The 24,042-nt window shown below is 36.3% G+C and overlaps 1 protein-coding gene across 3 annotated transcripts in view; it reads right to left on the bottom strand.

Moving 5' to 3' along the window:
* LOC121423361 (MICAL-like protein 1) overlaps nt 1-24,042 on the bottom strand; it is an 84,090-nt gene that overhangs the window by 37,354 nt on the left and 22,694 nt on the right. The window contains exons 4-5 of one of the 3 annotated variants that reach the window (XM_041618716.1): nt 18,489-18,630; nt 7,545-7,586 (exon numbers count right to left, since the gene is read on the bottom strand). In XM_041618716.1, coding sequence (XP_041474650.1) covers nt 7,545-7,586; nt 18,489-18,630 — 184 coding nt within the window. Of the gene's footprint in view, nt 1-7,544; nt 7,587-9,943; nt 10,633-18,488; nt 18,631-24,042 lie in introns of those variants that run through there. The other 2 variants (XM_041618717.1, XM_041618718.1) reach the window with 2 other exon arrangements.

The following is a 24,042-nucleotide window of genomic DNA, read 5'->3' as shown; positions in this document are numbered from 1 at the left end:
CAATCCCGGGAAATACGGGACGTCTGGTCACCCTAATTTCACTGTTTTCATCAATCATGTCTTCAAGTTCCAAAGGCACAAATTGGACTGACGACGAACTCAGGGCTCTGCTTGTGCTTTGGGCTCAGCCTGAAGCACAAGCATCCCTTACCGGGATTCACAGAAATATAAGACGATCTACGAGTCCCTTTCAGCGGCGCTTGCAAGGGAGGGATTTCAATGGAGATGTGGCACCGCCTGTCGAGACAAAATTAACAGAATTCGTGCCCAGTACTACGGCTACCGAACACCATTTTTGATGAACCGACAAGATTGAATACAAGTAAACAAAAACAATACGAGGTACAATACACGGAATTCTGGAAGTAAAAGATTTATTTTTCGGAAGCCGAGTTGCACTTGCACAAACGATCGCGCGTTAGCTCCGGTGGCAGCAAAAATCTAGCAGCCGACGTGAAGTTAGAAACACGCGCAAAAATGTTGACCTATACTTCCTGGGTCAAACTGCGCACTGTGATGCGCACTGGATCGGCCCAAATTCAGGGAGAAACAGCGTTAGAAAGATGGTCGTATAAACGCTGATTCTGTCGGATCGTGATTCATGTTGCTGTTTTGAATCATGATTCAAATCGTGATTCCAATCATGATTCTGGGTTGAGGTCGCATAAACGCAGCCTAAATCAGGTCAATCATTCAACAAGTGCACCGTGAGATTTTTTATTCTTTTCTTGCAGTTCTTACTAACTATGACTAGTCGGGGGGGGGGGGTTGCATATAATCAACTTTTTATAAAGAAAAACCCAGAAAAATTTGTTCAGAAAAGATTCATACTACTGGAAGCAGCAATGATAAATAAAACTTTCCAGTATAAAAATTCCTTGAGTGTAACCCCCCCCCAAAAAAAAAAAGTTTTGTGTCATATGGGCTCTCAGGAAATATATCATCCCTTATTATGAAATAAGATTTGTCCAAGACAAGGAAATAACTGATTTGGGGCCCAGCTGTCTGAGAAACAATAGGGTTAAAATATGAAAAAGCTTTAGTGAATTCAACTGATGCCAAAATTTGATAAAAACTAATATAAATAAAAAATGATTATTTAAAAGGGAAGGGCAATCTTGTTACATGTATGAGTGTTTCACTGACCAGGTGATTTTAATAAAAGGTTTGGCAGTTCATAGACGTGAAAACATTTCTCAGCTATGCTTCTCTGATTACCACTATAGTTCTTCCTATTATTTTCCCTCACTATCAATATGTAATGTGAAATCATAAACATTACTGAATGTGAAACAAGACTATTCAACTGCTGGTAAGAGCTTAATCTTGTATTGTGTAAAATGAAATTGAGTATAAGTAAATAACTCCTTTCAAAATTAATGCAAACATCGCAAATTTAGACTTTTCCCATATCAACAAACAAAGCTGGGAATTATTTCACAAAGAGATTTGTAATTGAGTTTTGATCACAAACCTACTATCCACCAATCACATGCAAGCTAGGCTTTCAGTAGCTTAAGAATGCTTATTGATATAATCCAAAGTGAAAGAGGGAGAGAGAGGGGAAAATAGGCAGAGATATGTTTAAAAGAGCAATATGAATATTCATAAAAGAGAAAAAATCATGAGGAACTAAAGAATGTCATCAGAAAAACAGACTACCAGTCTACAAATAAAGAGACAGAAAGACCACTAGACCAGTAATAAGTATCAATTTACAAACAGATATATGAAAAATGGCAAGAGTCAACAATACAGTGCGATTACTGTGAGGAATTAATGTAGGAAAGGGGTAATTATCAGTCTGAATAAAAAAATGAGCAAAATGACCAGTCAAGATCAAGCTAGCGTCTCACTAAAGATTCACAATGCTTTGTTCAATATCTAATCTCTTGTAATTACTAGGCTGTCGAGACATATGACTTGCATTTTCTTTTAACTCTTTGATCTGAAAGCCAGCCAGGGATGATTTTTGTTTTCCATGATTCATAATATTCACAATATCTTTCTAAACAAAAAAAAATATTCTACAATGTAATTTCCTTTTCAAATGCTAGCGAAACTTTGAAAGCATAAACTGAAAAAAAACAAATATCCTCTAACAGCCAAAATTTATAATATCTAAATAATGTCTTCATGGAAAGATAAAATGAAATTTATGCAAAGTCTGATGAATTGTGGGTAAATAATGCTTGGATTGGAACATGAATGTTGAAACATTCCAACACCCCCTTGCCAAAATGTCTGTCTGCTTTAAGCCAAACAAAGTTGGAAACTCCAAACAGGAGTCACTCAGGATGTGTGTGTGTGGGGGGGGGGGCAGCAACCTCAAAACCAGTGGAGAGCATTCCCTTCATCAACCAAACCAAGGTTAAAGATAAATACCAGTTGTGGTAATGATCTCAAAATGAGTTTGAACAAAATCCACTGAAATCACCACAAAAGTGTAAGTATATAATCTTTGCCAAATAGCTCTGGAAGAAAATGCGTAATTGCTGAGAAATAATACCCTTTTCATAAACCTATCCTCCAATTAGCCGCCTAAGAGTAATGCGGATAATTCAATAAAAATTGCGTTCATAAACTCCGAAAATAAGCCGCATTATTTTTACGAGCGCCCGTCCTGAAAAAGGCGGATAATCGCCATGACAACTGGACACGCCCCCTCCGATGCGGTTGTGTTGGAAAAGGGTGACCTTGTGACCGCACCATGGCAATTATCCGCATTATTTGGAAATGCGTTCATAAACTCAAAATCTTATCCCGATGCCGCTATTATGCGGATAATAGCAGCATCAGAGTAATGCGGATAACTCTTGTCCTCCAATTTTACGACCAAATTATGCTGCTATTAGCCGCCTAATTCATTTTAATTGGGTTTATGAAAGGGGTATAAGTGAAATAGCAACTAAATTCCATCATATGTTGGGTATTTTTCGAAGCAATATTAATACACTGACCCATATATGCTTTTCTGTGTAAGTGATCATCAGAATTATCAATTTTGAGCTAATTTTACAAAGATAAGTTTACACTACTGTACCAGATCTAGATGTATAATATTTTGATTTAAGAGACTTTCTCACAAAATAATTGTTTGCTGCAACGACTGTCCTTATCTTTAAAAAAAATACCGAAATTAAATCTGTGTACTGTACTGTCTTGGTTTATTAATGGCAATGGGGAAAACAACCGAATGACTTGAGAAAAAGTATCGTCTACGTGTATACCACCACTAATCAATGATAGTACATGGTCCACATCACAGTCTAATGCAGTCATTGCCAGGACTATTAAATGCAAAAGGTTATAGAACTACTCAGAATTAGAATAAGTAGCTAATCTGAACTGACAGGCTAACCACACACCCAAAGTGTCAAATCATCAGCCAACCAACTGCACTTATGTACTGTACCTGAGTAAAATGAATAAATATTGTACAATGCCTACTTAGCTTGTTGTACACGAGCAAATGAGAGGCTGCATTCAAACATTCGTACCATTGCACACAAGACGTACCATCCAAAATGTACCGTAGCACGGCTTTAGGAGGTGACGTCACAATATGATTTAATTCATTGCGCTCAGTAAAATGAAGGTGCAATATGCGTATAAGCCTGCTGGCTAAATGCGCAATGCTGTGCGCTTGTGGGATTTTGCTTTTTGCTTTCAAATTTTTTGCTCCCTTTTGTCTATGACAATTTCGTATCCTAACCAGTTTGTCTAACATCCATTTCATTTTCATTCACTATGCACAATTTAACACTTAGTCCAATTAGACCAAATTGTATATGGACTAAAAATGGCTATTGGACCAACTGATTATTAGATGGAATGGCATAAAACTAAATGAAAGTAGACCATAAGGTGAGTGGACGAACTGATGGCAGACCATATGAGTTGGCAATTGGACGAATTGGCATTAGATGAATTGGTATAATAGACGAATTGGAAATAAATCATGGATGGTTTATTGCCGTAATACCACAATAGCTTTGTAAGTCTGGAGTCAATTTTGGCAGAGTGACTATACATTAAGTATGGCTTTGTGGTATTACAATGAGTCACACTTCTCTAGGATAACATAAGATCATCTATTACAACAGAAAAGATTTTCATCATCTAAAAAGAGAATGAAGGTGGAGTCGTCAAGAGAAAGGAAATGTCAAACCAATATCAGCCTGCCCCAATAAAAATCTGTATCCAACTTGAACTAAATTTATCAAGATGAAATGGTCTTACATCTTTACATTTTCTATAGATGATATTAAAGGTAATGTACCTACTGGAGGTGGAAAAAAAAAACACCACCAAAACATCATTAGCACTTCATGAGCATCTTTCTGGTATTAATTGCACTGTTTTGTATAAAATAAGTAGCACTTTAAAATATCATTATTTTCTTTCTTTTCTATAAAAGGTATGAAACTTGTTTTTTTTATATCACATTTTGACACTAATTTAACATTTAATCTCACAAATGCTACACTAACAATATGTTTAAAGTCTATTTGAAGTCGCAACTGGGGCTTTTTCAACTTAATTTCCAAATCAAATTTCAACCGATCTTGTTTTCAAAGTTGCAAAACCTTGTTCTAGATTGACTAAGCCTTCAATTTTATCTATTTTGTCATGTGTAATTTTACATTAGGTCATGGACTAAATCATAAATTCTTTTAACGCTGAATTGACTTCCTTCAGTCCAGTTTCTTTACCAGTAACATCGCAGATCAAGCTCCAATAAATTAATGATAAACTGAATATAGACCAGAGCCCTGTTGCAAAGAGCTTGTCAATTAATCCTAAGGCTGATTTCTAAGACTGATCATTCATAATAATCAATGCAATTAATCATAGAAATCAGCCTCACATTCAATCACTATGCTTTATGTTTTGGGGTCCAGATGAAATTTGATAAATGTCAAATTTATGAGAAAGGTCACTAAAATATTTCAATGGAATCCTTGTAAGGCCGACATTTCTTATATGGTGATAGAACTCTGGAATGTACATGAAGCATCTTTGCATATATCAGACCTTCATATTTGAGGAGCGCGATCGCACCGGCGCTCCTACCGCGCTCCTTAAAAAAATAAGGAGAGCAAAAAATCGCGCTCCTCAAAAAAAAAAAAAAAAAAAAAAATCCTAAAATTTCACATTTCACATCTTCAAATCCATGAAATAGCCTTCTTTTTTCCATAATTCCTTGAAATTACTTTGATTTAGTTGAAATCTATCAGAAAAATGAAGGATATTCATCTCTTTCCCGACTCTGATTTTAATTTAATCTCGGTAAATATTGCAGTCCCATGTAGTCCCATATGTAGATTTTCATGGCAACACCATGGAAGTCTACATGTGGGACTACAATATTTACCGAGGTGAGTTCAAATCAGAGTCGGGAAAGTGGTGAATATTCTTCATTTTTCTGATAGTTTTCAACTAAATCAAAGTAATTTCAAGGAATTATGGAAAAAAGAAGGCCATTTCATGGATTTAAAGATGTAAAATGTGAAATTTTAGCATTTTTTTTTTTTTTTTTTTTTTTAGCAGGAGCGTGTATGACATCTTGTAAACGTATTGACAAGACATGACCCAGGCCTAGTTTCACCACAGATTAATAGCTAACACAGCTATTGCATATATACAATGTATTGCATATATACAAATCTACAATTTATCATACATGTATTGTAATGAATTGATTTGAGCTCCTCACGGAGAGCGATTCTGATGAGCTCAATTGAGCTCCTCAAAAAAATAAGGAGAGCGATTTATTGAGCTCCACGATATTATAAACGTGAAGGTCTGATATATATGTTATTGTTGTTATTTTGAATCGCCAAACTAGTCAGTTTTGACTTTTGTTGCCTTGTTAATTTGCTTTCCTTTTTTTCCAAAAAGAATAATTTCTTTGTTGAATCTGTATCAGTTAGAAAATGTAAAGGAAAAGTTCTTTGGAAATCTAGCAAGACCACCCTCCTGCCCTGTTCAGCACATTATCCTGACAAGCCCGCTCAAGGTGCATTTCGAGGGCGTCTCAGGAGTAAAAAAAAATAAATTTGTCTCTCAAACGTGAGCAGAGGGTGCTCTATCCAATAGTAAAGTTCATTCAATTAAAAAAAAATAGTGTGCGCTTTCATTTGTTGGTTAATAGAGTGGTTAACTGATCACTACTGACTGATTTTAGATTGGTGTGCACAGGTGCCTATAATTACAACCTCTACATACAGTATGTGTATTAAAATGACATTGAAAACATCAACAAACAAAAAACAACACTGATTTGATAGTGATAAATGGATGAATATGTTCAATATTTTATGAAAGTTCTAAATGATTCCAGGATGTACAAGTATTTCAATAGCATAAAGACAGTTTGGCTATTACACAGTACATTCGAATTACAGATAACCAACTTTCACAAATTTGCAAAATCCTACAGCAATATTTCATTATCATTACATGCAATATGATTTTATTTTGAATTTGTAGTGTGTTTTGTAGCCCAGATTAACAAGATGATTAAGGTTCCCTTTTGAATGACACATTTTTTCGCATAACATGACTGAGCAGGATACACAATCTTTCACCAATAAAATGAGGGATTGCAAGTGAAGAGTTAATACAAATTCTAGTGTTAAAAATTAGCATTAGCCATAACAAACCTGAAATGACACCACTGCTAATTGAAATTACTACCTGTTCATGTAAGTGTTGGTTTAGGCACCTAAACCAAAAACTGCACAGTTGGTATTTAAATTCCTGCAGTGTCTTTCGTAGTCACTTAATCATTTAACCGCAATCTTCCCAATATTTTGTTTACAAAATTATGAATTTGGCGGATTTGCAAAGAAATTACGCTTGCAGGATCCTGATGAAAGACATAGATCTGGCTATGTGTTGTCATATTATATGAATGGTGTTTAAACGGTGTCTAATGAATCCACAATCAATGTTAGCACTAGAATCAACAAACACCTTTCACTCTTGACAATAACACAAACACCAACACCAATGACACCGAACCTGGAATAACTCACATGGACAAGAATGATCTATAAGCGTAAAATATGGATACAAAAATATGTAATGCTACATAATCATGAATGAAGAGATGAACTTTAATTGATAGAAATTAATCTCCAATAAAAAGTTTAATTGTTTGATGGTTGAAAACCATATACATGTATATATACATGCATATTTGTCGTCTGAGCATTTTATGAGGAAAACTAGACAATTTCCCCTTGATATGGGGCATATTGTCACTTTTAGAAAATGCTATAAACCAAACAATAATCAAGGTATTTTTTTTAACAATTGCCAATGGATTAATAGTGGCCAGCCCATATGCCGGTTAGCATAGTCAGAGAGTTGTTCATAACTTGTTCTCTAAAAATTTTAGTATAAGTTAGTGCCAGCATATTCCCCCTCAGCAAATGTTACTAAAGCTTTGACTGCGGTGATTAGTAGGTTATGAAGAAGAATGGTGCGAGTTACATGCCATGTTAACGTGATATTTTCATTCATGAATGACTTACACTTGGTAGATTCATTGATGGGAGCCACAGGAGGCGGACCACCTGTAAACATGCAATACATTCATATTACAAAAATTATAGGTAGAGCTTTTTTAACCAATATTTAAAAACCCTAAAAGTTATAATATGTACCAACTGACAAAAACTTGATTTGAATAAAAAGAGAAAAATTCAACAAGCATAACACTGAAAATTTCATCAAAATCGGATGTAAAATAAGAAAGTTATGACATTTTAAATTTTCGCTTCATTTCACAAAACAGTGCACTTCTCGGTCGGTATGCAAATGAGGGAACTGATGACATCACTCACTCACTATTTCTTTTGTATTTTATTATATGAAATATTTTGATTTTCTCGTCATTGTCATGTGAAATAAAGTTTCATTCCTCCCTGAATACGTGGACTTCCATTAATTAACATTTTGTGCTTCAGGCAAGGAGGTCCTAATTGCCAAATTCGTAGAAATTGAAATATTGTATAATTCAAAAAAAAAAAAAGAAATAGTGAGTGACATCATCGACTCTCTCATTTGGATGTAACTGGCTCGTTCATATAACTATTTTGTTAAAAATAAGCGAAACTTTGAAATGTCATAACTTTCTTATTTTACATCCAATTTTGATGAAATATTTTTCAGCATTGTGCTCATCTGATTTTTCTCTAATGATTCAAATCAACATCTTCCTGATGTGGACTTGACCTTTAAACAGTTTAAACCATGCTTAGTTAATTGAGAATTAAGAACTGTGTCGTTTAAGATTTTTAAAACACTTGTTTAAACTGTTTAAACAACTCCTTTAAGATTCAGTTTATAAACTGAGTTGTATAAAAACATCAAACAGCGAGTGTATTAAATCAGAAATGGTAAAAACTCTCAATTGTGCTTCAACTTGACTTGTGATTATTTAGCCATAAAAATTAGACTGCAAAGGGTAGTCTTGAACTTCTCATGGCTAAAACATGCAGTAAATACACAGCTTTGAGAAGTATAATTCACAGTATCATATAAATATTGTATATTTCTTTTGAGTGATCCATATCATCCATATGTAGGCCTACACTTTATGTCCTGGGGCCACTTCCATTGACGAGTGGATACCATTCGTGGCCATGGTGTTTCGAAAAGCACTCTACTTTGCATTTTCCATGTTCTGAAAATGCACCCCTTAACAAGTATTGGCGTGTGAAACCCTACTATTGACAAGAATTGGAAACAAATCGGTACCCTTGACAAGTATTCCCTGAATTGACCCCCTAAAAAAGTACAACAATAAATTGTTATGTCACGGGCATGATCGCTGAATTCAGCTTTACATAGTGTTAGGGCAAAAAGATATTTTAGTCTTTTTATATCCTCGCAAATTGGACCATAAACACATAGTTTTCTTAGCAAAATATACCCCTTTTTCATTATTTTAGTGTTTTTGACCACTTTATTACGTTCATCTGTAAAATACCCTATCTTGAAAAAGAGATCCTGTTTACATGTTTTTTTTATCACGCATGGTATCCACTCTTCAATGGAAAAGCCCCCCCCCCCCCGAGCTTTATGTACACTGCACCAATGAAAAATATTAATCTCTCAATCCTCTCTTTGTTGGAAGTTAATTACAATTATTGATATTTCATTCCGCAGTGCACAGTGTAAAAAAATATTGAGATTATAATCATATGACATCCATGCAAAGTCCACACCATGGGATTAAGCTTATAATCCTATTATTGGATAACGTATCCAAAGCAATATTATGAGTAAACCGAGATGATCGCATGGTTAGCAAAAACAAAACATGGCCCGGCAATGTGGGTGTCAGTTTCATTCAATTAACTTTAAAAAAATTGCTGAGTATTAAACTACTGATATACCCATACATGCAGGTAAAAAAAAATAAATGAAAAATGCTGTTTGAGAGGGAGGGGGAGTGGACAAAAATTACAGGGTAAAGAGCAGGGAAGGAGGGGGGATGGAGGGAAATTGAGAAGGCAATCTCACTATTATGAACGAGACAAACTCATATTTAATGAAAATATTGCTAATGCTTTCCACTTTATACTACACTTGCACAATCCAACGGCTTCATATTGAGAAACAATCTTTGATACTTGAATGGAAATTACATTTCAAGTTCTTTCCATTTGTCAAATATTTATTGGGGGAGGGGGCACTTAAAAGGGACATGTACATGTAATAGGTGTCCCCTTGTCCCATCTGCCGCCCCCCTCCAATCACCCACTGCCCTCCTCCAAATAGGCACTGGTTCACAGTATTCTCAATTATTTCCATTTGTCATACACTTGTTTGGGGGAGGGGGCACTCAGAGGTGCCTCGAAAGTCCCACTGGTGAACAATATTCAGAATCAATTATATAATGGGAAAGGTTGGTGCCCCTACTCACCAAAGAGTCTTCTTAAGTCCAATTTTCTCAAATCCATTCGGATTGTGAAAACAAGCGCAGAATCCTCCTCATCATCCATCCTTGAGCCCTTTTTTTTTATTCACCTTGACACACAAACTAGTCTGCAACTAGCTGACCATTGAAGGCCAGGATATCTGAACCACAAGTAAGATGATATCGCTTCAATGGCTTGCTAAATCCTGAGAGAAAAATATTACTCTAACCAGGAGGATCCATGATTTAACTGTAAAATCAGGCTGGTGGCTTGGACAGTGACACAAAACATTTCATCCACTATCCCCTTGTTTACCCGTTGTTGGAGTTGTCCTGAAGTATTGTCCATTTTGGATGAACATCAAAACTCATGATGACTATAAGGTCCAAGCCAACGACTCATTCAATATCGATAATCAGGTAACTTTCAACTTTCCCAATCATCATCTGTTGACAGACGTTAATAATCTATCTTGCCAGAATTCTTTTGCGATTGTTCACCGACACATGCTCAGCAAGTGGTGCTGTGGGTTTCTCCATATGCCACATCATCCCTCACTTCAAAAAGCAATAAAAATGCGTCACGATCCTCCATCGGTAACTTGACCCAGAGTTTTGCTTTTCTTAGCCCATTAATTCCAAAGTATTTCCTGTCAAACTTCAAGAAACAAGGAAGCAGCTAAATAAGAACTTCCAATGTCATTTCCACAACAGTTTTCATAAATTGTTTCATTTGAAGTGTAATGGTCATGCTTTTGGCAACAGTTGGTAAAGCAAGAGACGCTTGCGTAAGCCGAGGATAACCAGGATGAGAGGAAACAAGGGGAAGAGAAGAATCCAGCAAGCAACTCAAGTTTCAAACTCTAGCATAGGGTGGTGCGTAGTCCATCAGTCCCGAAGCTTTTATTAACCCTTATCAATCCACTTTGACAATGTCCTTGCTTACGATTTCCAAATAGAACCCCTCTTTCCTCGTAAAGCTGCAACACCATCAGGGGAAGAGATAGCATTTGAACTAGATTTTGAATTCCCCCTCCCCTCCGATGCTCGGTACTGAGCAATGCTGTTGCTAATACCGAGTCAGGTGACTCAATACGCTTTGCATTACATCAGCATGAGTGGGCTCGCATTGCCCTGGTTACAAGGGGTATAGGCTGGTTTGATCAGTAATACCCCCTCTCCGAGGTCACTTCCTCGTGGAAGTCGCACAGTATTTCCTGACAACCTACGTGTAAATATTTTTCTTACGAGCTGGAATTGCTTTCAGAGAAACGATACAACAGTTAATTCTGCTTTGCATTATAAGCCAGTACTTACTAGTCAATCAAGAATCAACAGCTGCCAAGGCATCACAAAGATCACACCAAGAGCTGCACAGGGAAGCATTCCATGAAAACAAATAGTCAGTGATTTGAACTCCAAACTGATATAAGCTACTGAAATCCTTGTACCTGATTGGCTCAGAGCATATTTGTCAACAAAAATTACTGACAAGATGCTTCACGGAACACTCTCAGAAGTCAAAGACATCATCCGCAGGCACTCGCGTTCCCTACCAGTCTTCTACAGGGTTTGTGACATCAATGAGGCTGTTCTCACTACGTTCCTAAAACTAGTTTACTGGAAACTAGTTTAACGTGTAATGAGAACGGTCGAAGCGGTCTTGGAAGCGATCTTCTAAACCAGTTTGGAAAACCACCTCGCGATGTAGATCGCTTTGCCTCGTTAAACTGGTTTTTGCGTGAGGACACAACCGTTCCTCAGAGAGCGATCTTCGCACATTTTGAGCGCGCTACTCCACACGACGGGTGTAGAATTACCATGCTGCGGTTTTGAAATTTCACGCAAAACGTGTCACCCCACTGAGAGCATTTCCATAGCAACAAGAGCGCTTTACGTGAAGTGATTTTGAAATCCACTTTCGTGTGATCAAGTGGGAACGCTAGCAAAGCGACCTTCCAAACTGGTTTCCTGAATCGGCTTCCAGTAAACTAGTTTTAGAAAGCGTAATGAGAATGGCCTCAATGACCCTGAGTCCCTGATGCATAGAGGATAGAGCCTGGGGCCCGTTTCATAACTGTTGCAACTTTGCCATCATGGCAACAACCATGGTAGCAGGTCTCAGCAGCCAATCAGAATCAAGGTTGCCATGGTAGTTGCCATAATGGTAAAGTTACAACAGTTGTAAATCTTCATAAAATGGCCCCTGGTTTTCACCTGACCTGGCTAGCAGAAACAACTTTCTTGATAATCCAGTGTGCTTCTCTTTGTTCACAAAGCATATTGTGCAAATTTTCGGAAGATAAAAAATATGACATTGATGGACTTCCATATATAGGTGACGTTGATGGGATCAATCGTAACTCTTTGTAAGACGGGCCCTGAAGAGTAGACTTTTAGCCAAAAACTCCTTACAAACACTATAAACAATGTACATTCCTGAGCAAAGCTGATGTCCAAATTTATCTTAAGGAATTTCATAACTTGTTTATGGTTGACCATCATCCATATTGTAGGGATATTACATGCCGTATTCCTCATGTACTGTATGTGTACACATCTTCACATCATTTGCATCAACAAACACCATATTATCAGAAATGTAGCAAAAGTTTCAAGTCAGTCACATGGCATTAGCATCGTAAAAGATTAGGCCCTATAACTTGACAGATAATTTTCATATTTAACAATACGGAAGCCTCTGGTGATCCCTCATTTTATAGGAGGGATGAAACCTTATTTTACATCATGATATAAGGAAAAAGTTATTTTATATTTTACATAATGAAAAAATAAGAATTGTGACGTTATAAATTCCCTTACATGTATTTGCATACCAACTAGGAAGAAAAAAGTCATAACTTTCTTATTTGACATCCAATTTTGATGAAATTTTCAGCATTATATTTGTTTGATTTTTTTTTCTTTTCCATCCAAGTCAACTTTGTGTTGGGGTGGATATGCCCTTTGAGAATCCTGGTAATATAAACCACATCTCGACAAGCACTAAGCAAAACTTCAGGGGGGCGTTTCATGAAAGGACTTGTCGGACGTTTTATCCGACAAGTCCCATTTTATCCGACAGTTACCATAGGAACAGTGCCTTTCAGCCAATCAAAATCATGGAAAGATGTCAGATCTGACAACTTGTCGGATGAAAATATTGATGAAACGCTCCCCTGGTTTTACTCATTATATCCCCCGCCTCCCTTTCACCCGATCATAGTAATGCACTTGATTCCCAACAAAGTTATTGATAAGCATCATCATAAACAAATCCAATGCAAGATGTCATAACTTGTTTTGTTCATTCTGTACATTATACAAATCTGATTGTCTATGAGATAATTTTCTGTTTACAATCTGACTCAGAAGGGCAAGACAAAAACGCATTTGATCTAGATTAACAAGATAATACAATTAATGACATTTCAAAATATTGGCACACACACGCACTTGGGTTTAAGGCCAGGCAAAGTCAAGTGATTAAAGAACTTCATGTGCAAGCCTCAATTTCTGAACTTTTAAAAACTCACAAAACTAATTTGATCTTTCCAATGTCATAACAAGAAAAAGAACTTCTAATCTATTTGTTTCAACCATGGAAGTAGTAGGTCCATGTTTTTGACGAAATGCGAATTTGCAGCACTTTCATCATAAGGGGTAATAAATGACTTGTTCCATTTCTGATGGCCTCATCCTGGGTTTTTATGGGAGGAGGAAACAATTTCTTAATCTCGAGACATTTCCAAAACCAGGGATAAAAAGAAATGTCAGAGAGTAAGAAAGAGAGAGAGAGAGCAAGGATTCAGTGTGCTGCCCTCTAGACATTTGATATGTAATATTTTGGCTTGCAGAATACAGAGAGCTTTTGATATGCTGTAGGTAAATTCAACAGATCAGTGTCTGTAGGGCCTTATTTAGAAAAATAAAAAAAATACACAATGAGGATGCAAAACCTGATAAACTGAAAATGTTAGAATCAATTAATGAAAACTAATAATGGTCACTACAATACGAGGTTGGAATAAATTACAGTAAGTTTTTAACTAACTGTGTAATCATTTTGAAAATCATAATGTGTAGATCAAATATTTCTCATGTTCCACAAACTAACCCTGTGGAAGGGTGAAGAAACTTTAGAATGGTATCAGCTAACCCCCAGGAGACACTTGCTTCAGAGGAAGTGTCTGGATGGTTGCTTCCTCTCTGATGGGGTACAGTGGTTACCCTTAAAGAATCACTTCATTCTAGGATGGGCGCACTACATGAATTAACTGCAGCACTTCTGGACTGAACTTGAAATCAACCATTTTCAGCAGTTCTGTAACTACATTGTAATGTACTGTAAAAGCTGTTATTTTCGCGTACGGGTTGTTAAATTCGCGATCGGAAGATGTATGATACATTTCCACAGCATTTCAAAGAAGCAAAACTAGTGCAATTCATGTGCAAATCTACACTTCTCAAAGTCACTATGCTGATATGTCTTTTGTACATAAATATGTCCCTGTAAAAACAGTTACAAATTGTGGAAAAAGTGGCTTAAATTTCACTTTTTTTAACCTTTAGATCTAAAAATTCATCATGCCACAGGATCTATAGGGTTAAGCAATCTTTGGAATTTGTGTTTGATTCGATTCATTTTTCAAAAAGTTGGTAAAAAGTGCAAAATTGTGGAATTTTGTGAACAGAATGTTCACCTTCAAAATTCTGGTCATGTGACTTATGAATATTAATGAGTATGCAAATAGCTACCAATACGTGTGTAAAGAGTCAATCAGATGACAATAAAATCAAATTGTTTCATGGAAAATACATTTTAATATTACAGTGAGTGTATAAATATTGATAAAATAATGTTAGAAAATAGTTTAGGCCCTGATTTTGTTTGAGAAATTAAAAAAAGTGAAATTATAGCTAACTTTTTGAATCACTAACTGTACTTTCTAAGCCTATTTTTTGTACATATAGAGGTGCATATCTCCATTTTCTCAATATGTAGGATGTTTTCAATAGCAAAGCTTTGCTGTTGGGGGAATTGGCGCTGAGTAAGAAATGTGTCAATATTTTCGCCTGTTGTTAAATTCGCGGCCGATCGGCAATTCGCGAAATCCGCGAAAATAACAGCTCCTACAGTATGAAAAGGATATCCATGACAAACAGGTTTGCAAGTTGCAATCAATAACTGAATGCCATTGACCAATCAAGATCATTTTATTTATTCAAACACTAGCAGGAACCAATCAGAGCGGTCCTTTGCAATTCAATATTATCAGTTATGATATGGGCCCTGGGGGCCGTTTCATAAAGCTGTTCATAAGTTAAGAGCGAGTTAAGAAAGGATCACCAGTCGTTCTTAAAGTCGCTCTTATCTTACGAACAGCTTTATGAAACGGCCCCCTGGTCTAGAGAAAGATATTGTGGTATGGGAGTAGTCCTTGGGAGCGTATTATGAAAATCAATCTTGTTGGGTATTTCATAAAGCTGATCGTATGTTAAGAGCGACTTTCAGAACGACTGGCGATCCTTTCTTGTTGTGCATGGTATGTTCATTGGCGATGGATTAACGCGAAAGAAAGGTTCGCCAGTCATTCTTAAAGTCGCTCTTAACTTACGAATAGCTAGTGAAACTGCCCCCTAACAAATTAAGCTTTTAGCAATTATCAAAAGGCTGATTTTACGATTGATTGTGCATTTTAATCTTCAATGCAATAAGTCATAGGATTCAACCCAATGATCCATTTCTAAGCTTCATGTTCCAGGGGTCCAGGATCCCTTGTTTGGTCTACACAAAGAAAAGACCAGGGAGTGATTATTACTCATTTCCTCCAGGTGACACCCTAGAGAACATCTTCAATCGATTGCCACCTCTTTACAGGAACTGCGTAGATCATTTCAAAAGTGATAAATATTCTAAGGGGGGGGGTTCTACATTGTACATTATTGTAGATCTAGGGAGCATATCATCAACATTCTTTATTCTCAGAAGTTGTAAGACCAAACAATTTTCCTCGATTTTGACTGCCCGAAACTAATTTCAATTATTATGTACTGAGTCAACAACATATTATTTTTTCATAAGTTGTAAGACCTGACAACTTTCCTCGATTTTGACTGCCCAAGAACCACTGTTAATATTATGGTAAATGTTTTTATTTGGATAAAAAAGAACTTGCTGGATAAAAATTCCAGACAAATCCTTTCATGAAACACTTCCCTATGGACCATTTTATGAAAGTTGTCAGCACTGATGAACTGTCATTATTTGACAGTTGCCACAGCAACAGACGGACACTTTTGCTTCTCAGCAGATAACAAATACCAGACAAAAGATGTTGATGAAACACTCGACACATCTGAAGATTATTATCTCAAGAAATTGACAAAGTGACATCATGGTAAAAAGTTTCACATAAAGAAAGAACCAGGACAAAGAAAAACAAAAGGTGTGATGCTTTTATTTTGAAGTACTTTGGAGTACAGGAGTTTGGAGACATTATTTGATCCCCTCCAAATGTCAATACTTCATTTTCGCCTACAACATTTTATTTTTTATTATGACTAAATTTCCTGAAGCATTTTGGTGAGCTCGGCATGAGAGGAAACTTGAATACATGTAGATCATTTTAAGTGAGCAAAATTAACGAGGACAATCACTAAGCCATAAATACACCTGGACCATGCAAGTCATCCACTATTGATCGAACATCAACATATTACCAGAATTTGGGAATCAACTTTGGAGATCTTCCAATGAATTAATTAAGAGGGGGCGCTTTTAAACCCTTGGGCAATTGGGTAAGGATAGATTGGTCTAACTCAAATCTTAGTCTAGGTCAAAATAAGGAAAAGGGATTTACGTGGACGTCGGTGGATGTCAGTGCTGACAGTGATCGGTTCATTAGGGACTGAGTCCGGGGTGATTCATAATAATCATGTATAAACTTCCCACGTTCAGACAGTCTATAATCACTGTTGTAAAAAATCAGTCAATATTTTCATATATTGCATGAATCCACAAAAGTGCACATACATTGTATTTAATGCCCATTAACTAGTAGTAGTCAGTATATTTCCCTGATGAAGGAATACACAGCAACGAGACTGGGGCCGACAACATAACCAAAGCAAGACCAAAGAGGGCAGCAAAGCACTATATTAAAATGACACATGAAGTATGGTAATCGATGTTCTAATACTGAAGGGAAAAATTCTGCCAAGATGGCCATCCATTTGATATCAGAAAGTTTGGTTTTCATTTAATGGACATGAAATCAAACAGGAAAAACAAACGAAAAATCAGCAAATGTGTCTAAAGATTATTCTATGGAATCAATTATGACCAAAGAAAAAACAGCTCTGGGCCCTGTTGCACAACAGGTAAAATGAACTCTGCCATCCAATGGTAACTTCCATGAAATTCTTGATTCTGATTGGCTGATTAGCACTGTTACCATTGAAGTTACCAATAGATGACAAACTTACTATTATACTTTTTGCAACAGGCATTGTGGGCCTTTCCATGACACCACCACAATTGAAGTTCAAAGACTTCCTCCACAAACATGTGCTCTCTCTCTCTCTCTCTCTCTTTCTCTCTAAATGTCTGGAATAATACTACCTGGGGTAAAACATTTTGGCTTCTTGTAAATGATCTACCAACATGTATGTTTAATAACAAAGTGCTATAAACCTATCAATAAGATATTAACAGATTAACAAGCACATTATAAATTTGCAGTTTCACATCTGTTGCTTTGCCGCTGAAAGGTGTTGATCTATCTTTTTGTGTAAAATAGATGCAAATCCATTCACACATTCATTTTCTTAAACAAAGTATTCCAATAAAAAATAACCACACTTTACATGATGTACGTATCTGAATGCCAGAAGAAGTTGTGAGATAGCTAATATACACTGTAGGAAGTACTGATCAATTGATAAAAGAACAATTCAATATTTACATGTACATTGTACATGGACATCCTAGAACCAAGGTTGAATTATGTTTGTTAAACTGTCAAATGCAAAAAGTAGCCATCCAAGAGATTGGTGACTAATTTATTTGTTGATTATCTATGGACAAAAACTACCAGTCATTAGTCATTACCCATTTAAGTGGCCCCTAGACTTCATGAACCAGATTGGTCAATTTGTTGAAGAGATAATTTGAATTTACCTCATTACAATATTCCTTACATTCAATGTTTCTTGAACATAGATTGAAGAGATAAAATCCATGCATGCAACTTTTTCACACAGAATAATAAGAAATATCCATGTTCTATTCCGGTCTATGGCTGAAGAACCAGAATGGACTGAATATATGGGACCAGAACATAACATGTATTTCCCATATTCTGTGAACTGGAAAGGTTGACAATTTTTTTCCTCACATTTACAGTAACTGGCAAGGTTTTGTAATAAACATAATAATCTAAAAAAATACATAGTAGGACCATTTGTCTAAAAAAAAACAGAAGCCAGCATTCATTGGATCTGTGTTAATTTTATAATCCAAGGTATCATTTATAAAGGTAGAGCTTACCCGATTTCTTATCCTTGAAGAAGTTGTAGTACTGTGATAGATAGGTCAGGATGCTCAGTTTATCAGGTGATGCCATCGACACCATGTCTTCAGGATCAAGTAAGGCTGGTATGCCCAGCTCCCGTTCTGCTACCTCAAAGGCCTATCGAGAAAACAGAATGAAAAGATATTGTCATCATTGTGAAAAAGTTTTATGTTCATAAAGCTTTGAAGTGAGGATACTCAGTTTATCAGGTGATGCTATTAACACCATGCCCTCAGGATCAAAGGCTGGTATTAAAGGCATTATAGCTTCTGCTACCTCAAAGACCTGTCAAGGAGAAAAAGATAATGTCTTCATGGTCACTGTGACAAAGTTTTGCAATGGGATAGAGTGAGGATACTTTGTTTATCAAGAGACACTATCATCACCATGTCTTTGGGATCAAGTTAGGCTGCATGCCCAGCTCCAGCTCTGTTTCCTCAAAGGCCTGTCAAGATAACAGAAGGAAAAGATAGTGTCATCGTTGTGACACAGTTTTTGTAAGCTTTTCAGTGAGGATGCTCAGTTCATCAGGTGATACCATCGACACCATGTCTTCAAGATTAAGTAAAGCTGGTATACCTAGCTCCCATTCCACTACCTCAAAGGCTTGTCAAGAATAAAAATATAATGTCCTCATTGTGACACAGTTTTTGCAAAGGTATACAGTTAGGATGCACAGTTATCAGAGATGCCATCAACACCATGTCTTCAGGATCTACATGTAGAAAGGCGTGCATGCCCAGTTCCTGCTTTGCTATCTCAAAGGCCTGTCAAGGAGAAATCTATGTCTTCATGATCACTGTGACAAAGTTTTTGCAAAGGTATACAGAGAGGATACTTTGTTTAGCAGATGATGCCACTGATACCAGGTCTTCTGGTTGAGGTAAGGCTGGTAAAAGTGGCATGCCTAGCTCATTCTCAGCTACCTCAGAGGCCTGTCAAGAGAAGAGAAGGAAAAGATATTGTGATACTGTATCTTCAAAGGTACAAGGTGAGAATGCTTCTTTTATCAGGTGATGCCATCAAAAAGATGCCTTGAGGATCAAGTAGGGTGGGCGTGCCTCGCTCCCGCTCAGCTACCTCAAAGGCCTATCAAGAAGAGGAAAAAAATAATGTCTTTTGAGTGTAATAATGTATGTTCAAATGTGGCGAGGATGCTCAGGTGATGCCACTGCCACACTGTCTTCAGGATCACTTAAGAATGGTACACAACTATGTACACCTTGCTCCTGCTCTGCTACCTCAAAGACCTGTCAACTTGTGTCATGAGAAAAGAAGGGGAAATAAACTCTTCATTGTGAATGTTCGAAGGTACATGTATAAGGCAAGGATGCTTCGTTTACCAGGAGATGCCATAGAAAAAACATCTCCAATCTTGACCAAGATTCACTGCACATTAGGCCAGGCAGCCCTTCTCTGTTTACCAAAAGACCTACATTTTCAAGTATTTCCAAGTTTAATCGAGAAGAAAGACAGATAGTCAGAGATACACAGTAAATGTATGAGGGGGCAACATGAATAAAAACAAAACAGAAATATTGATACATTCATGTACTGTGCATAGAAGGACCTTGGTAGTGTACGCTACATATCGTGGCTCTAGCCTGATACCGTTGATGACATCAGATGAACATGTTTACAAATCAGAACAAATACTGTAAGCTGCATTTTTTATCCTTGAATTGTAGATAAACATGTAAGTCTGAGTCATTCGTGACAGAATCAGCAAAGGCAATGATCATCAAATATTCATAATAATAAATACTAACACCTGTGACCTCCTCTATCAAATCAATTCACCTAATTTTTACTCTTTTTCCCCCGTTAAATAATTTTTTTTATAATGGACCTTAATCTTTCTGATTACATTTTATGTATTTAGAATGTTTTATAATAACCAGTTGTGGTAATGATCTCAAAATGAGTTTGAAGTTTTTCTTTGAACAGAATCCAATGAAACTACCACCAAAGTGTTTGTAAACGTATATGTACTATATATGTGCAAAATATATAGCTCTGGAAGAAATGCATAATTGCTGAGAAATGAGCAAAATAAGCATGGAATTCCATCATGTCGGGTATTTTTCAAAGCAATAATAATACACTGTCCCACATATGCTTTTCTGTGTAAGTGATCATCACAATTATTGATTATGAGCTAAGATTTAGATTTCAAGATTTTACAAAGATACATGTAAGTAATACATTACTGTACCAGATCTAGATTTATATCATTTTGACAATTAACCTTGATTTAGAGACTTTCTCATGAAATAATTGTTTGCTGCAACTACTGTCTTTTACTTTAGGCCTATACTGCATTTTTTTTTAGACACTGACAAAAGGAGCTGCTTCCATGATTATGATCTCCATGTCACGTGACTCTTGAATGTTAGCATTACATTGAGAGAAATAGGATTTTTTTTAAGTCACAGGTAATCAATCAAAATACAGCAACTATCGAGTAGTATGTGAATATCAATATGTTTCAAAAGAAATACTGAATAATTTCTAATCACAATCCAAACTGTGGATCATTGGTTGGCACATTTCACTTTCAGCTCCAGCTGATAATGAGTTTGGTCTGTACTTAAAGGATGATATTACTTTAGGACAAAGACACTGTTCTCACTATCTTCCAAAAAGTGAGAACGGTCGAAGCGATATTGGAAGCGATCTTCCAAACCAGTTCAGAAAAACCACCTCAGGATGTTGTTTTCAAGATCGCTTTGCCTCGTTTAACTGGTTTTAGCATATCTGAGGACACAACCGTTCTTCGGGAAGCAATCTTCGCACATTTTGGGTGCGCTACTCCACGTGACAGGTGTAGAATGCAAACGCGACAGTTTCAAATTTCATGCAAAACGCGTCACCCCACTGAGAGTGTTTCCAGAGAAACAAGATCGCTGAATACGTGATGTGATTTTGAAAACCACTTTTGTGTGATCAAGTGGGAACACTAGCAAAGCTCTCTTCAAACTGGTTTCCAGAATCGGTTTCCAGTATTAGTTTAAGAAAGCGTAATGAGAATGGCCTCAAAGATAACCGCAATGAATTAATTATAAACAGACCTTCAAAATCAAGGTACACTGAATTTAAACACTTAGTTTTGTTTTCTGTTTGTTGATATGTTGATAATGAGTTCAGTAAACTCCAGACATAGAATGGGTAGATACTGAGACAAGTGGAATGCCTCTGGCCGTCTCACCTGCATCTTGCGATTCAAAATAGCAGCAGTGCTGACTTTGAAAACTACTATAACTCGCACAAGATGTTCAGTGATACTTGGTTACTCTTATTTCCACATTTTATGAACTATATTCTGTAGACCAATACACTTACAGAGATAGGATGGTAATTCAAAAGATACCCCCAATGTAGCCAAAATTCATTGACCTCACATGACCTTTGACCTTGATCATGTGACCTGAAACTTACACAGGATATTCAGTGATACCTGTACTTGATTACTCTTATGTCCAAGTTTCAAAAGTCAGATCAATAAACTTTTAAGGTTATGATGGTAATTCAACAGATACCCCCATTATGGCCAAAGTTCATTGACCTTTGACCTAGGTCATGTGACCTGAAACTTGCACAGGATGTTCAGTGATACTTGATTACTATTACGTCCAAGTTTCAAGAATCAGATCCAAAAACTTTTAAAGTTTTGATTATAATTCAACAGATACATGTACCCCCAAATCGGCCAAAGTTCATTGACCCTAAATGACCTTTGACCTTGGTCATGTGACGTGAAACTCAACTAGGTCCATATATTTTCTAAGTTATGATGACATTTCAAAAACTTAACCTCAGGTTAAGATTTTGATGTTGATTCCCCCAACATGGTCTAAGTTCATTGACCCTAAATGACCTTTGACCTTGGTCATGTGACATGAAACTCTAATAAGATGTTAAGTAATACTTGATTAACCTTATGGCCAAGTTTCATGAACTAGGTCCATATACTTTCTAAGTTATGATGTCATTTCAAAAACTTAACCTTAGGTTAAGATTTGATGTTGACGCCGCCGTCGTCGGAAAAGCGGCGCCTATAGTCTCACTCTGCTATGCAGGTGAGACAAAATATCCATCAATAAAATAATAACAAGGCTTTCTTTTCAGCTGTCAATCAAAAATTTAATACTTTACATATAGTTCCAGACTGTAGAAAAACTTTGAATAAACCTAATTTCATATAATTAAATACAAAATAACAAGTGGGGATAGGACACCTAATGAATATTCATGAAGACATGCCTAGAATTGTTTCACTGGAATAATGCAAACCTTTAAAATTCAACAACTTTGTTATTTGTAATCCAATTTTTATCAAATTTTCGGCGTTTTGCTCTGTGAATTTCAGTACTCTCTTTATTGAAATATAATTATCTTCAGCCTGGAGTATCCCTTTAAGGATGATAAGGACACAGATAACCGCAATGAATTAATTATAAACAGACCTTCAAAATCAAAGTACTGTACACTGAATATAAACACTTAGTTTTTTTCTGTTTGTTGATATGTTAAATGGGTAGATACTGAGAAAAATCCATCAATAAATTAACAAGGCTTTGATTATGGCTGTCAATCAAAAATTTAATGTGAAAGTAAAACACTTTATCGAAGTGATCTTAACTATAAAACTACATGTAGGCAGGCCTACCGCCTTCATGTGCATGTTCACCGGTGTGAGTTCCTTTCTTTAATCTTTTTTTTTGCAATTGAAATGAAACTTCAATAGGTAGGCCTTCATAGAATATTTCTTTTTGCTCTTTCTTCTCTTCCTGCTTTTCTTCAATTCAAGCATATTAATCTTCTGTTTTAAAGATCTCAAATTATGATACAAAACAAAGTCGCCCTTCAAGGTAAATGTACAGTAAATAATTTAACAACAGAAACAATATCAAGAGGTCACATCTGCAGACTGATTGATTACTTTCATTTATCAATAGGAAATAGAGTACATAGACATGGTTGGGTAAAAACGTAAACGAGGGCTGCATGGAAGTCCATCTATTGTCTTCAAAACTTAAATGCACTGTGGCGAATTGGCAGAACTTCTTTTTAGATCAGCTCCAAATATTAGCCAGGTACTGGCCCCCGCTTTATTTTTTTTCACTCATGAGGTATTATGAAATACCTTGACAGCTTGGATACATGTAGCTGATGAAAGCCAAAATGGCTTTTGAATACTTCCGATGGGGTCCTCATTTCAGTACATATCAAATATAAATAACTGATGGCAGGGAATAATTTAAAAGCAATTACAAAGTAGGACATCTTATGTGAAACATACAGCTGCAAGTTAATGCATTTTGTTTACATATAATACTTTCAGTTGTATGTGGACTATTTAAATGCTATGCAAACATACAGTATATGTACATGGTTACGTGTACATGAAAATCAAAACAAAAAGCTTATTTGTCTATGAGCAAATATACATGTACTTTAAACTTGAACATTAGAGTCTGGAATATTGAGACATTGCTCAGTCAAGCTACCTTTCAACAGCTGTCAGAG

The sequence above is a fragment of the Lytechinus variegatus genome, chromosome 10, assembly GCF_018143015.1.
Source record: "Lytechinus variegatus isolate NC3 chromosome 10, Lvar_3.0, whole genome shotgun sequence".
Lineage (NCBI taxonomy): Eukaryota > Metazoa > Echinodermata > Echinoidea > Temnopleuroida > Toxopneustidae > Lytechinus > Lytechinus variegatus.
Note: the sequence above shows the minus strand (reverse complement) of the source record. Positions and strands in the feature narration are given on the sequence as shown.